This window comes from Acyrthosiphon pisum, chromosome X (assembly GCF_005508785.2).
Source record: "Acyrthosiphon pisum isolate AL4f chromosome X, pea_aphid_22Mar2018_4r6ur, whole genome shotgun sequence".
Classification (NCBI taxonomy): domain Eukaryota; kingdom Metazoa; phylum Arthropoda; class Insecta; order Hemiptera; family Aphididae; genus Acyrthosiphon; species Acyrthosiphon pisum.
The window spans coordinates 11,902,163-11,920,011 of NC_042493.1; the positions used below are offsets into that span (position 1 = coordinate 11,902,163).

The 17,849-nt window shown below is 34.7% G+C and overlaps 1 protein-coding gene across 1 annotated transcript in view; it reads right to left on the reverse strand.

Annotated features, from left to right (window-relative positions):
- Positions 1-6,940: 6,940 nt before the first annotated feature.
- The window catches only part of LOC100161694 (ephrin-B1), a 239,267-nt gene continuing 228,358 nt past the window's right edge, over positions 6,941-17,849 (reverse strand). The window contains exons 2-6 of the mRNA XM_001942857.5: positions 10,796-10,937; positions 9,272-9,440; positions 8,083-8,196; positions 7,569-7,766; positions 6,941-7,257 (exon numbers count right to left, since the gene is read on the reverse strand). Of these exons, the coding sequence (XP_001942892.2) occupies positions 7,103-7,257; positions 7,569-7,766; positions 8,083-8,196; positions 9,272-9,440; positions 10,796-10,937 (778 nt within the window). The 3' untranslated portion in view covers positions 6,941-7,102. The remainder of the gene's footprint in view (positions 7,258-7,568; positions 7,767-8,082; positions 8,197-9,271; positions 9,441-10,795; positions 10,938-17,849) is intronic.

A 17,849-nucleotide genomic window follows, 5' to 3' on the forward strand; every position in this document is an offset into this window, starting at 1 on the left:
ATTTTATCATAATTATTATTAAATGCATTTTTAATTCTCTATTCAAAAAAGAAAAAAGAAATATTTTTGTGTACTTCAATACATTAAAATCGAATTTGGTACCACACAGTGGTACAGTAAGTTATACATAACAAATGTGTATACACTATCTACTTACGATTCCAAATTTAAATAGTATCTTATTAAAAACTAATACGATTAATGCCAATCTGGTAAAATCTTATGTAATGAAATGATCTAATTTCCAAGCAACAATTCTAGAATATCACAACAATTATTTAAAGTTCAAATATTAGAAATGAGTGACATGACAAATACTTAATACCTATACGAATTAATAGGCACATGATAAATTGATTCTTAATACATTTTTTAAGAGTAATAATATATTAAGCAAGATTTTCTTAATATAATAAATAATAATATATAAATATTATAATAAAAATATGTGTGGGTACATTAAGCGAAGTAGAAGATAGTAATACCTTTTAATTTTTTTTCAATCTAAAAAAAAGCATTTAAACATATTTACATTTAATATTAGTATAGGTAGCTACTTAAATATCATTAAACAATAATTCAACATAAATATTGAATTTTATTATAAGTTAATTAATTATTTAGAAATCAAACTATATTTGAACGGTTGATTTTAATAATATTTTTCACCAAATGGGATGCAAACAATTCTTTATCTTAAAGCTTATCTGAACCTGAACTATATGTTAAACATTTGTTAAAATGTATAATCAGCTAACTTTATTTGTTGACTTTATTGGTATAGTTGTTGAATTGTCTAACCAATGTAGTAGTTTGAAACTGATGATTATTCAAGAAACATCATTCGTTGTGTGGGATGAGTGTTCGATGAGTCACTGAGCACATATTGAAGCAATTGATCAAACATTAAAAGATCTTAGGTGTAACAATAAGTTTATGGGCGGTATAACATTTGTTTTCGCGGATGATTTCCGTCAAACCTTACCAGTGGTCCCTTAGAGCACTCGAGCTGATGTCATTAATGCATGCTTAATATCTTCTCCTATATGGAGCAATGTTGAAAAACTTTATTTGCGAACAAACATGAGAGTTCATTTATGCGGATGGGACGATATATTTCCAGCAAAGTTGTTGCGAATTGGAAATGGAACTTAAAAAATGAAAATGGTTACATTTCTATCAATCACACCATTGAAAGGGTGATAAATAATGTGGAAGAATTGATTTCTGCAGTTTATCCCGACATTTGTAATCTGTCCAATAAATCTTATCAGTGGCTATGTGAAAGAGCTATTATCACTCCGAGAATTGTAAGAGCAGAAGAAATCAATGACACATCCTTCTAAGTTCTAAAATTCTATGGAGACCAACGAGAATATCTATAAATTGATACCGTTACATTAAGATATGATGCTGCTCATTATCCACAAGAATTCCTCAATTCTCTTTCTCCTTCGGGATTTCCTACTCATAAGCTAAAATTAAAAGTTGGTGCTCCAATTACATTATTACGTAATCTCCAACCACCAAACGTATGTAACGGTACAAGACTTCAAATAAAATCTTTGCGAAATAATATTATAGAAGCCGTAATTGTTACTGGGCCAGCAAAAGGAGAAATTGCTATATTTCAAGAATTCCCATGATTCCCACTGACTTGCCGTTTTTATTCAAACGGCTTCAATTCCCTATTAAAGTTTCTTTTGTGATTACAATTAACAAAGTTCAAGGTCAAACATTTAGATACTTTGGCATATATCTTCGTTCAGAGTGCTTTTCACATGAACAATTATACGTAAGATTTTCTTGAACTGGGGACACGAATCATCTAATGATTTTTATTTCAACGGGAGATAGAACAAAAAACGTTGTATACTCAGAAGTTTCATAAAATTCTTTATCGATAACAGATTAATTAGTATTTATTGTGTATCTGTATTAACTTAGAAAAATATTCTGCTTTGTAATATGAAATTAACCTGATAAATTAAATTAAATTATATTAACGCCATCAAGCGGTGTAATACTGCAATAATATAATATGGTTTAAACATTCTTAGGGGTTTTAAATAGGCAATTTAAAATGTATATTATTATTATTACCAACATTTGGTCTCAGTAAATTGTCCGCTACTTTTTAAATTATTGCAATTAACAAACCAACAGATAAGATACTAATTTAAAACTATTCAAACAATAAAAAAATGTTCTACAAAAATGGTTTGCTAATTTTTGGAATAAATTTGCTAAAATTTGTTAATTATTAATTTGTTCAATAACCAATATAAAAATCTCAAATAAATATAACAGTGGCCCCATGTATAACAATCGACGTTTTCTTATCAAAATTACGATACCAAAATAACCGTTTGAAAAAAAAATTAATATCGTGTAACGGTAATATCGGTAAATGATGTACAGTCAATAGATTAAAAAGTCGATTGATGTACGATTAACTGATAATGTGTAATTATTTTATTATTTTATTTATTTATTTATTATAATTATATTTTTTATGTGGTTGTGGTTAGATTTGTGGTTAGATTTTGTTGTTAGATTGGTGAAGGGGTTTATCAAGCTATATTGATACTGTAAGGTGGTTGAAATAGTAGAATGTCTTATGAAAAATCCCAAATTCATCATGCCTTACAATTTACATCTACGTACTATGTTTAAATATTTAAAGACGATGTACGTAATAATTGTATAATTATGGTAATTATTATTATAATCATGTAGGTACTGAAGTTTAACACTGGAGACTTACTGACTGGCTAGTGGCTAGTGATACTTGCAGGACTATACTCTGTTCCATCTAAGTGTGAACCACTCGGCTGAACAAAACGAGTTTTTTCCACGCATCCACATCACATTCCGGACATTGGCGAGAACGTTAGCACAGGCGCCCGACAATCGACGTCGGCCGGCGATGACTGTCTGCCAATCATAGAACGCTTGGCCATCACATGGGGGGGGGGGGAGTGCGCAAAAGCGGTTCACTCTTAGATAGAACAGAGCATAGGTGGCTATAGATTTACGATATATTTTAGTAGATCATTGATTTTTTTATCTTGCAATGGTTCATTAAGATTGCTTTTTTAATATAGTTCTACCGGTGTATCTTAGTGATTTTTTGATGACGGATTACGTCATGATATTGGGAGGAGCGGAATTGTGTATAGTTGTGCATGATATGGGAAGATTTGGAAAAATAACCGAAACCATGATTATGCAGTCGACCTTTTCGTTACCCGCTTTTACCGGGTGGAGGTTGAAAACAAAAAGGATAATCGGAGCTTAAACATTTGGCCGTGCGATATAGGATCGTCGGTCTACTTGTAGGTGACAGGAAGGTACGTAAAAACGTAGGTAGGTAACACTATCACTCGACGAGTGAATAATAAAAAACACGTCTCATTATTATCATAAACCTTATATTTAACTGGTACATACAGCACAAATAGGAGTACACATCAGTTCTAAGTATTAAGTGCCCTGTTCTAAATTCATACATAGGTAATTCTAAGCTAATACACGTTTCTTATTATTATTTTTTTGACATTTATTCATTTATACAGCGGGTATATGGCAATACATTGAAGGACGTATATACATTTAATATTGTTGTGTATTATATATATATATACATATACACATACATACATACATACATACATACATAATACATATATATATATATATAAATACTAACTAATATTAACGTATTTCAATCCTAACAACTACACACAAAAAAAAAAAATTAAAATAAAAATAATTTTAAAAAAAATACAATAAATAAAAAAAAAAATTAAATAAACACACGGCGTCTTACTATTATTATAATATTATCCTGTAAATATTTTATTAAACATACAGGTTTGAAGTTATACTTAAATAGTAATTGTTCGAACATTCAGCCAGTTTTTTCATTTTAAAACACAACAGGTGATTACGCGGCGATATAATAATAATATTATAGTTGTTTGTAAATTTTAGTTAATTATTTATTTTTAGAAATTCAAAAACGTTTTTTTCTCTCGTTTGTACTTTTTTCTTTTATTTTAAGTTGCATTAAAACATAGGAACTTGAACACATAAAAAATACGCCTAAATAATAAAAAAATTTTCACACGGACTATATACGAGATATTAGTTAAATACACGAATATTATGTCTTCGTGTGCCGAGCGTACTACGTTAATATAATAATAACAAAAATTATTATTATACATGGGTAGTAGATGTATATATAAAAAAAACAAAAAACAAAAAAAGAGACAAATTTAAGACGGAAATTAATGGAACAATATTACTGGCTGAACATATGGTTGCGTGGGGGTCGGGAGGAGGGGTGGTCGGCGATATGAGGAAAAGACGAGTGTTATGTTATGGTTTTCGTTCGTCAGCGGTGTACAGAGCTTAGAACACGACGTTCGAGTAAATCGAAAATGTACAAAATATAATAATCGTAATATATAATAAATAATGATATTATTATAATAATAAATCGATGGTCCGACGGGTAATACGAGTACAAACATGTTTCACCGACGACACCAAAATATTATAATGTATATGACAGTATGTATATATGTATATACTGAGTTGTCGACGTACACGGTACCTAATAATAATACAGCTTATTATTCGTCCGTCCGTTCGACAGAAAAGAAACAGTACAAAAGAAAACACCTAACATTACACACTATACAAAATATTGAATATTAAACGATTATCATATTTTTTTATTATTTTTTTTTTTTTGTTTTTGAAATATATATATATATATATATATATATATGTATAAAAGAGATATACCATATCGTTAATATAATTATTAAAGCAATTTCATTAGAACTAATTAGAATTTTTTTTTAATATCATTTTTACAACGCCGCCACGGCAAATGTTTTGGGTGCCTATACGAGTACGTCTAACGCTGAGCAGCAGTGTACACACATCGCTCGGCATAATATTATAATATATTATTATAATGTTATATAAATTCATAGCAGTCCGCATGGATGAATTTAATACGGTAAAAATATAATACGAACACCGTTCGTAGTAGAGGCACATTCTTTCTGAGCGCTTGCGAAATATTCGCTTCGGGCGCACACCGGACGGCTGCCGAAAGTACAATAATATATTATTTTTTATCAATAATATTATTAATGACCGATGTTCGGGAATCGAAATGCGCAAGGTGTGGTGCGCCGATTTATAAAAAAAAATAAATCAGTGGTGGCGGCGGCGGCGGCGGGGCCTTAGTCGCGGATATACCGGCTATTACAATAATATTATTATTATTATTACGGGAGTGAGAGGGGCAGCTAAGTACAGTTTTATACATATATATATTACGAATTTCGTTCGAGTACAATATTGTCCTTAAATCGTAATAACATATTAATACGTGTTACATAGGTAATATTATGATAATAATATAGTACAAACTATTTTATTGAATGCGCGTGTACCTAATACAGTGACATGAAATACACGTTATATAATATATTATTATGTATAGTTAATATCATTATTATAATATATATGTACACAATATACGATTTTACAAAATAATATTTTTCCATAATATTATTATATATTTATTTATATTTATATATAAAACTATTTTCACACAAACGTAATAGAAACGTTAAAAAAAATACATATACATTATTATAATACTATGAAGTGATGACAAAAAATAAAAATAAATTAGATAACGGATGGAAAGAATAAAACATGTTATATAAGTATATCGTGTGTGTGCATGTGTGAAATTTCTCGCACCCAAAGATAAATAGGCATGGATGTATACGTATATATTATACTTTTTCTCGTCGTAGGTATATAATATAATATTATAAAAGAAACTAAATTTATATAGATTTACGATTATGGTCAAAGTGTCTATTATAATAATAATATTATAATGTTTTAAAAATTAACGATCACAGAAATTAAATTACAAATACATAGCCAATTAGAACGAGAATATAATATTAAACACGCACGCAGGCATACGCGCACACACACACACATTTATATTTATAGGTACCCTAATAATTTCACATGTTTAGTTTTCTATAAAACATATTATAATAATTATATTACATAATGAAGAGAGTGTATTAATTGATTATTATATCGATCGTAGGTATACGATATAATAATATTAAATAAATTATATGGAATGGCGACGGCGGCGATACCTAACACGATGGATGTTTAAAATATTGCAAACAATATTGTGAAACCGGCAAAATGGCACTTGGCCGTATTCGAGATGGCGAGAGAAGACCGCGTCATATTATGATACAATTTTTCAAAATGTACTGTGCACAATATAATAATATAGCAATACCGCCGCTGACACCATATACACGCGTTTTGTTATATTATTATGTTATGGCAAACTATACAATTAATAATAATAATAATAATAATAATAACACTAATAATACGTTAAGAGGGTTTTCGAAAAAAAATCTCGAGGTCCGGAGATTTTTCGATCTGTCTAAAGTGATACGGTTCGGTAAAAAAAAAATTAAACATTGTTCTCGATTATTCGTCTGAATAAAATTATCGTGTATATATAATATATTATATATATACTCGTTTTCCTACGTTATACATGCGTATATAATTGTTATGTACAAATAATAATAGTAATAATGATCATAATAATAATAATAATAATAATAATAATATATATAATAATAATAATAATATAATAATAATAATAATAGATAATAATAATATTGATAATAATTATAATAATAATAATTACTCAGGGGAGGGGAGGATTATCATTATCGTTATTATCGGAGATGTTTGTTTATAATATTATATATATGTATTATACATATACAATATACATGTATATTTTATATATATTTACAAGAGTTTAATAATAATAATAATTATATTATTATATATATAGTAAAATAAAAACACCATTTAGGTAGGTATATACACAGTGTGTCGTCAATAATGTAATAATATGTCACATAATATTATTATATACGTTTGCCGGGGAGGGTTGATGAGGGGGTAGGGGATCCGGCGAAACTCCGGCTATACTCTGGTTGACAGCCTATCGATATAAAATCAACCGATCGACTGCGGCGATGGCCACGAGGACTAGAATTGCCAATACCTTCGCAGACATGCTGGCGGCAATCGCACCGGCACCGTTGTACGTGAGCTCTTCGTTCTTGACCACTTCGTTGGGATGCTTGTCGTATTCGGCTGCGGGCAAACGTGCAAAAACGCGATGGTAAAATTTTTGAAAAATTTTTTTAGGATACGTTTTGCGAGACATCGCAAAAAAAATATTTTGAAAGGTGTGATTGCGGACTCGTACGAAAAAATGGGGTTTTTTCTAATTACAATTAATCTAAACACGCACACATTTCCGGTCGGAACGAATCCCCCCTCGGCCCTCACGTCATTCTCGACTGAAATATCTCAAACAATATCGTGACAGAACCCTCTTTCGTCCCGAGTCCGCGACACGTCCTGTCTTAAAGGGATGTATGTCATAATCAAAATCTACTTACATGATTTTTTGTGTGACGGCTTGTTGTTGTTCACGGACGGTCCGGTGGCGCCGAACGGAGGTTGCTTGCCGGCCAACGATGGCTGTTGTGTGGACGACGCATACACTGACGGCGGTCGGGCCGGATATCCGTGCGTGCTGCCCGGGAATGGTAGCCGCTGAGGGTTTCCGGCGTTCTGCGTTGGTCGAGGAGCTAAGTCTGCAAAAAACGAATGTTCATCGTAAATTTTACATAGTATAAAAATTACAATAATGTATCTATATAATATATATAATGCAAGTACGACTAAACGAGCAGCTGGAATGGCAAGATATATTAAAATAACTATAACTATCGGGTCTGCAGTAATAAATAATAATATAATTATATAATATCACCGTCGGTTGCGTGAACTATATAAGTCGTTAGGTACATAGACGGATTTCAACAAGCCTGCGCGATTTTATAATAAAACAACGAGGCTTGTGCGAGTCGGTATATAATACTATTGGGTAGATATTTGCAGGGTACTCACTCTGGTTGTTCTGTTGGTCTTCTGGTCTGCAGCACACCTTGAACACGACTTTCATGTTGTTTGTGGAGCAGCGTCCGCCAATTCTGCGGTGGATGTCATCCTTAGACGAAGTGGCTGGAAGAAAATACGTACGAATTTTTTATTATAATAATACTAAATTTCAACGATGTAAACGGTGCGATTTATTCATCCACTTGCATAGTAGTAACAATACTTTTATCGAATTTATACCATAAAATAACGAACGTTTTTATAATTTATAATTTATTTATTTTAAATTTTAAAGTGAACCTTTATATTATAACTATTTCGTATATTTTCAAAGTACGAAAAATTGCAGTTATCGTAATGCAAACGAGATTGTTCTATATACAGGTAATAAATTTGAGGGTCACATTCTATACTACAATATATAAATTTGTTATACATTTTTGTTATAAATTTGTTTTAGTGGTCGTATTAAAATCATCTATAGCTGGTACTGCTACGGTAAAATTTTGGTGTCAATTGGTATAATATTAGTATAGTGAGTGAACCAAAATTGTATACATTTACACACAAATTTAATGAAAAACGTTATGAAAGAAAAATATCACGCTGACGAGTTTTGACTTTGAACAATGTTTCGGCCATATCAGAAATTTCATTTATTATGATATAATATTATTATAGTACTTATGGAAGGTACGCTGAAGTTAATGAACATGTTTTTTCAGAAGAAGTTCGATACCGAGTCGTTTCTCGATGAATTCAGGTATGATCGGAACGTGCAAAACTTCACTCTCGCTGTGTTATAATACAATTTTTTTAAAAAAACAACACGCCCTAAGAACTGGACGATGAGCGGTGGCGTTCATCTCGCAGAGCGGAATTCGAAAACGGCTGTCATATATTGATTCGCCATATAATATATTGTTATGATATTCTGTCGGCTGGTAATAAAACCATGGCACCAGCCCCCTTTGCGGCGTCATTACGCGTCGACGAGTTTATCGCCATCATCCCTGGATCTCATTTTTTTACGACGAGTTAAAGCTTTTAAGAATAACAATGCGTATATATATATATATATCGTTTTAGTCGGTTTGCGTATTATATGCATTGTACGTTTACGGCGTATCTAAACGTGGATATTTTATTAGACGGATGCGCATATTATAATATATTATAGCAGGTTATATATACTCACAAATGAAATAGTAGTCTTGTCCCGGCTGAAATTCGAGTCCACCGGGCTGAGGCGTGAACGACCGGAACGTTATGGTGACGTACATAAGTTTGTACGGCTTGTCGCAGTACGCTATGATCCTCGGATTGGGATTAGTGATTCGGCACATATCGTATTCCTCCTTGGACACCTGGAAACGAAAAATGGAGCCGTTTTAGAATTATACATATTATGCTGCAGTATAATGTGAGATGCGTTTTAGAAGATTGATATAACAATACATTTGACGGAAAAACGTTTTATTAGATAACATATAGGTAGGTATTAAATAGGTGTGTAGAAGGTTTTCTTGTTTTTGTACGGATTTTTTTTTTTTTTTTTTTGGCAAACGAGTTTAAATCTCATTTACCGACTACGATTTCTGGTTTTGAAACGAATTTCGTAGAGGCGCTTCCACCATTGTACTCCAGTGTTTTGTTGGACGATGCAGCTTTTTCAAGTGTACCGAATAAAATTATATTATATGGGTCGTATATATATATATTGCAATGGTGTTTTTGATAGAGTAAGAGGAATAGAGACGGAGTGAGAGAGAGAGAGAGAGAGAGAGACTATAGCTCATCAGTGCTGAAATTCTCCGCCGACGCTGGCAAACAAAAACTTGTAAATCGGCCGTGGTATATAGCGGCAGCATTGTGCTACAACAATAAAGTCGGTGGCCGCCGTCAATTAGTCGGGAGTTTGAAAAGGCCGAAAAGTTATATGCGCCTCGGCGGCGATGAACGCCGCTGCTATTAATGCCAAATTTACCACTCGGCTGACGCGCCAGCAGCGCCTCACTGTCCTATCTCTCGACCACTACCACCTGCAGCACCCCCTGTACCAAATCACACCACCACCCCTATCGCCCTAAACCTTCCACTACCATCACATGCCACGTTAATAAGAGTCGTTGAAATCGACCGAGTTAAAGGTCGTCTTGGCGGCCGCAGACAATTGTCCTATTGTCCGCCGCTGCAGTGGAAATATATAAATAATAATAGAGTATAATATAAGATTGGTAGGTATAATATCATATATTATACAGGCGTGCTATTACCACAACTACAATGTACTACGAAACGGTGCGTATCCGTGGTATGACCGGGGTAAAACTTTCTCGACTCTATAGTGCGATTATACGACGCCCTCTCGTATAATGCTCATGTATACTATGCGTACGAAGTAATTTGAAAAATCTCCAACCTGCCGAGTTTTGATATGTGCATCTTACTACATATTATTACCTAATATATATAACCCACCCAAGTCGGATAAAACGTAATAATTTCTGGGATTGGGAAACGTACTGCACGCGGGATAAAATAAAAAGGTACATACTGTCACGCCACTTCCGCGGTGAAAACGGGATGGGCAGATCTAGGTATTGTATTATTTTATATCGAACGCATTAGTAGAACGACGATTGTAGTATATAATGTATTGTCTAGGAAGAGGTATTATATGGAAGTATAAATGATAATATATATATAAATAGGTACTCACGTTGTAAATGATATACTTTTCGGCATCCGACTCGTGCGTGCCCGGTGCGTACACGGGACACACAATGTTCACTTGGTCGTATTCGAAAGGCTGGTTTCCTTTGTTCACGTCGATTATGTGGTCCGTGTTGTCTATCCGGAATCTGAAACAATATCGTTTAAGCGGTTAGTTACGATTTTAATTATCCAACAGTTCGCGCATATATAGTTCTGCATTATACAGTTACTATAACAAAATATATAAATATTTTTTTTTTACACAGTTTAAACTTTTATTACTCATTACAAACCAACATTTTTTTTTTCAAATTTCAAATATTGTGTATTATTAATGTGTTATTAGGTACTTCCATATACAATTATTTAAGTTTAGATGAGCGGAGAGGAGTATATACCATACGGAATACCTAGCAAAATTCCACAATTTCTCTATTCAGCTCGCATATCATACAATATATGACACTATATAATATGGTGTATAATATATTGTGTAGTACTATAGGTACTGAAATATACACAATACCTACGATCGTACGCGCCGAGACAAAATAGTGTGCATCAGGTTAGAAAGCGGATATACATATATGTAGAGCACTCGTTCCACATAGACCATTGTTGTTATATGCACAATATAATATATATAATATCAAACATATTATACTGCAGTGCCTGTTATATTATTTACGCGAAACGTCGATACACGGCGGCAGATTACTGCATATATGTACCTAAATATATAACAATATACTCTGTATATACAAGGATTGTAAATCCTGCATTATACTCTGCACTCGTAATTGTTAATTAATAATATTACACTATGTGTACAATATAATATAACATTATATGTATCTGTCGACGACTGAACGCAGAGATGACTCAAAGGGGTGTTTCGGGCACATTGCGACGACCCATCCTGTCTCCACCGGTGTTGCCGTTTGTGTTGGTACTATATAGTAACTATATTGTATGATATTAATATTACACTGTAACGCGGGTTTTCACATATTATTATTATTATTGTCATTATTGTTGGTAGAGATTTCTAGTTCTACAATACCATAATATCACGCGACGGACTAATAGCGCAACGACTCCAGCCGAGCTTTTGACTATCTCCGTCACTTCCGGCGGCGATGACATCGCATACACACCATACTCATCCGGTTCGGGCGTGATGTATATACAATAATATTACATTAATTATTATTGTTCTATATTATTATATTATACTTTTACGGTTTCCGCTGTGTCAGCCGACGCGCGATCGGAACCGCTAGTAGCACCATTATTTTGTACTCATTTTCCTGTAGAGAATATTATTATATTCTATGGCCGAAGCAGACGATATCACGACAGTTATAATCATATAGGTACTATTATCAATATGATGGTGGAGATATTTTCTATACATTCCTCACGACGATTATTTTATGATTTGTCTGTATAGCCCCGCGGAAGATACCATAAACTTTCTTGCCGGTCCTTAACTTTATAATATAACAACGGCGCGACGATCGTGTACGCACGGTGGTCGCTGCAGTAAGCGTGCATTATACGCGGAAGAACGTAAAAAAGACATAAATGTTTATTGCTGTTATTATTATTAAACGACCGTTTGCCGACCCCCGTTTTCGTCGATAAGTGCACAGCCAACCATATTTATTACACTCATATGTATCTCGTGCCTATAAGTGCAACGCGACCACCGACCGAATATATAGTACTCATATGCGTCATGATGGGTGCCCGTCTGTATATGGTAAGCGCGATCGAAGAATGTGTCTGGTCATCGTCATTGTCAGGGCACGCCGGACTTGTATAATATTATAATATAATATTATTACGCGAGAGACGCGTTTGGACAGCTCGGACAACGGCGGCGGCGGCGGCGGTCATAACGAATCGATTTGCCGGCGCGGAATACATATTTTTTCCTTCTTCAGATTTTTGATTTTGTTTTTATACATATTACAGCATAACTATATAGCTATATAGACCGAGTGCATTGTTGGTATGTGTGCGAGTGCGTTACGGGCGTTATGGTACGGTGCACAGCCGTGTTTGACATTGGGGGTGAAAAAAAAATATTATGATGATTTAAGATCACGACAACGGACATACTATTATAGCTTCAACGGGAAAAGTGATAAACGGCTACAATCACAGCGATTGCCGTCTGACGTACGTTATAAATAGGGAGTGTTACCGCGACACGGATGGACGTTTGTGCGCTTTTAGATCGGTGTATACATAATCGGTGCCTGGAAAACACTTGCTCGTTACGAATAATAAAATATAATAGCGATTCGATAATGCGATGTTATGAAATCATAAGGTCAAGTGGGTGAATATATAGTATAGATAGGTATATATAGTACGACGATGCGACGTGTATATATCGTTTTTCTCCATACCATTTGCCTTTGACACGATTACATTGATCAGAAAATATTATATAACATAGTTTGTACATTTGCAGTTTACCGTGTATTTCCGATCAAATGATGCATCAGCCAAGTTAAACAAACATAATTTTAATAATGACGAACGCTAAATTACTCGTCCCGAGAAACAATCCCGCTGGATATATATTATATATGCACACAATTGTCATATTATTATATACCTTATAGGTATATTATTAATGTATGTACGCATAATATGTTATTTTCGTTTTACGTGCGTGTTCGAATCACGTTTTGAAATTGTTTTTTTTTTCAAATAAACTATTACATTGTCGTCGTTTCGGTCTACGTATTGCATGTGCACCGTCAGCGTTTTCAACTTTGTCGTATATTAGCCATATTCTTAAACCGTGATACGTTTAATATAATATGCTATTGGAAAATTTGAATTGCGTTATTTCGGGTTGCGATTAATAATGCATACCAGTCGTCGTGACACTTGAATAAAATATATTATACGGATAAATACCTGCGTCGTCATCGCTCGATAAACGTTCGAGTTTAGTCAAAAACGGTGAAAACGATGATCGTAACTAAAAGAGGAGTTCGTACTTTAGGCGGACGCTTTCACATGCATATGCAAATATATAGCTTTCCGAGAAACAAGCGCAACGTGTATAATGTATTATGTATATAATAATATATGTTTTCAAAGCAGTATTTTTTATCTCAAAAGCGAATGAAATAATAAAATAACGCCCTAGAATAGTAGTTTTAGTGTAGCCCTGCTGGTACGCGAATCCTGCAAGCAAGGTGGATCTTTTCTTTCCCCCGGAACGATAAATATTATTCACGAAAGGACAAAGCCCTGAAACGACATAAACCCTAATTTCTAAACGGAGGTACATCTGTGAAAACATAATGTCGGTTTCACGGAATACATAAAAATAGGTAATGATAAATAATACACAATATGTACCTATGTTTGAACGATAATTGGGGCGGGTACCGTCTAGGGGATACCAGAACCATATAAGGTTCATGGGCACAAAGCGTAAAGGTGGCTGACGCTTATAAAAAACGATATTATTATTATTATTATCTATTATAATATATCCTTTATAGGAGGCAGTCGTCGTTCGTGCTCGCCGTATGAATACATATAGGTATATATAATACTTTAATATATTATGAATGTGGTTGCCGGAGGTGGAGGACACGATGGGGGAAACCTGTGAAACTCGCAGTACGTATCGAATGTCCCCTTCGGTCTAGGGGATATAAAAAACAAAAACTCGTAGCGGTTGTTTTTCCGCTATATATTTACAGAAGTGGGGTAGATGGAGTGCGGAAAGGTGCTCCTCTGACCACGGTCCGATGCTATGATTATGGCGGCTTCGGCTGTCGAGATATGGGCGGTCGTGACCGGTTACCGCCCTTCGCGTGGTTCAGCGATCGTACTCCAAGATTTAGTTTATTATAATATTCGCCACGTCGTATTGTATCTATATATAATATAGAACGCGTATGGCATGGAGGAACGCTTGGCGTCAAGTGTTACGTCGACAACAGCCTGACGATACAGGGGGTCGACGGCGTGCAGGGCAGTCGCTGCGCATTATATAATACATTATTACACACTTAGAGGAGGTGGTGTACACATAGGCACCTATATGGTCGCGAAGTCCACGGGGACGGAATGGCGGCCATTATTTAGTGTGTGAGGGACGGAAGAGGCGGTTATGGGGGTCCGACGTAGGGGGGTGGTAAGGAATGGGGAGACGGAACGAAAAAAAGCCCCTAGGAAAAACTGGCGTTGATTAAGTGTGAAAACGAAGGGTTGCCGGGCGGTCTCTGCAGTACCATGGTCCTACTCAAATGCATGTGTGTATATACGTTCATTATACGCTGCAGAACATCGTCATTGCCGAGGGCTTTGGCACCACATATATATATTATAACTTTGTATGGGTACCTATCTTATATATAGTTATACAGTTGTATATTACGCTATATATATGTACAGTAAATATATATTATAGTACACTGACGTATATATAGCCGGGTTTCCGGGACAGTGGTGAAAGCGAGGGTCGTCAGACTTTTGTTTTCGTTTTCGCGTAGAAACAATTAGAGAGGAGAGCTTTCAATCGTTGGCGGCTATATAGTGACCCCGCGCCACGTGCACTATGTATATATATATATATTATACACGATGCACTACAGCAGGTCGCGTTGCATACACACAGCGTATATGGGTTGCAAGGGGCGGTATAGGTGTACCTCTGTATCTCATGATACACGCCGCTGATGCAGTAGGTAGGTCTATCGTATAAAATAATGTGTCCTACTCGTGTGCAACGATCGAGAAATATTTCCCCGGTTCGAAAAAATAAATAAATAAACGCACCCATTATATATTACTATTATTAATATTGAAATGGAGAAAGGCGACGGAGTGCGTGCGTGTATACTGTATGTGTACGAAAAGAGAGCGAGGAAAATGTATACTACATATACGTACCTACTCGTGTATAATAATATATATAAATGTACTTGTCGTCAATTCACGCGTATGTACCCACTTTTGACGCCGTATCAACACTATAATATGTACAATATAACCTATTATAATACGGGTACTCTGTGCAGTGCGTGAGCGTTTCGAGAACTTTTTACGCGTGTGCGTCATTATAACGCGTAGTGCAACCGATGCATTTCGTTAATGAGTTATACGCGCCAGTATAATAACATAATAATAATATTAATATTATTATTATTATTATTATTATTATTATTATTATATTGCTCGTTAGCAATCGAAATGATTCGCACGAGGAGGTTCCTCAGTGCAGTCGTTCATTATACGCAATATATTATATGACGCACGTCGTCGTGTGTGGGGGGTGACGAATCGATAGACACACGCAGGTATAGGCTTATATTGCTTGCAATCGTAAAGCGCAGTCGTGTTTTTCATTTGAGAAGCGACCCGCAACGTATAACACAATATCAATCGTGTATACTGTAATTACTGTATAATATAATATAATTGTGTTCTACCGTGAGAAAAATCCGAAAAAATTACTCAAAGTTTGCAGAAAACGAGCCAGCTATTCATCCGTGCCAGTGGTTCTGACAATAAACGCACCAGCCACCCCAGTCGATAGTTTTCGCAATGATTCACAGCTTTTCTTTACACCCCGGTACAACTAAAACCTACCCCTCCGGTCCCACCCCTTCAACACCGCACATGGTCTACAGCAAAACGTTCTGTGTACCTTTCGCGCCCCACACAGGTATATATTTATAATGCATTCGGTATATTATGTATATATATAGGTACAAAACCATAATGGTATAATACGGTCTTTTGTCTCGGGGTCGCAGCACTTTTTACCGCGTTCCACAAAAGAACATCGCGAACCTAAAGTTCGTCGTCTCTTAAAAAAAAGTATTTCGCGTACTTAATACTTGCGCCATTATACGACGAGCTCGAGCGCGTTACCTACACCTACCGCGAAAAACAAAAGAGGGCGCCGGCCGCGGGACAACAACTGCTGCAGCAGACGAGCAAAAAAAAAAAAGAAACTTTCGAACGCGACAAACAGGCGCCGCTCGCGTATTGTCCACGTTCGGCGTGTCTTCCCCGTTCGGGTTCAACGATCGCGCGGCGAAAATCGCTGGATGTCTTTGCGCATTCAAATATACGACACTATTATTATTGGTACCTATAATGTAGGTATAATATTATATATATATTATTGCAAGTGTGCCACTGCGGTTACCCGCACCGCGGTATACATATTATATAGTTATAGGTACCAAAGAGTATAATAATATAATATAATATAATATAATATGCGTATCCGGTCTCGACGAAAATATTATAAAACGCAAGACAATCGCGATTGTTATTCAGATGACCATCGACCGCTCGCCTATATTATACGCGTTGCGCACCGTAAATGTGCGTTTATTTGTTTTGAATATAGGTGCCTACCAGCTATATAAATATATTACAATACGCGTTGGCCACACGTAATTGTATTGCCGTCACACAAACGCGATTAAATTCAAATCGATGCGGTTGTTTCGCCGGGGGAGGCCGTTTTCAATAACGCTCGAGTATAATAATAATGTTATCGTCTGTTTCGTTATATTATGGTTGCAATTATGCAGGCAATTATATTACACTAACTTAGCTCCAAATATAAATAATTCATGTTTGAGCTTATTGAACACGTTGTTTATAAGAAAAGGTAAAATACTGAAACTTACGAGTAAATGAAGTGAACAGTATTATTATTATTATTATTATTATTACTATGGTATTTATACTTTATGTACACTTGGACTTGGGTACTTCAAAAATAGTTGTTCATAAGATGACTTTAAAAACAATATTTTGTTCTTTTTTTTTTGTATAAAAATGATATATTTTATTTTATAATAATAACCAAGTTATGTGGTAGTGTACTTGTTTGATCTCTAATAAACAATAAAAAAATAAATCTCGTTGTTCACTTTAAAATTTTTTTTCGCTGTGATTGTTGTTGCTTGTGCGATGTAAAAGAAAAAGTCGTCAGTTTTTTGTTTGAAAAAAATGAATAAAAATTCAAGAAAAATAATATTTGCAGGACGAAA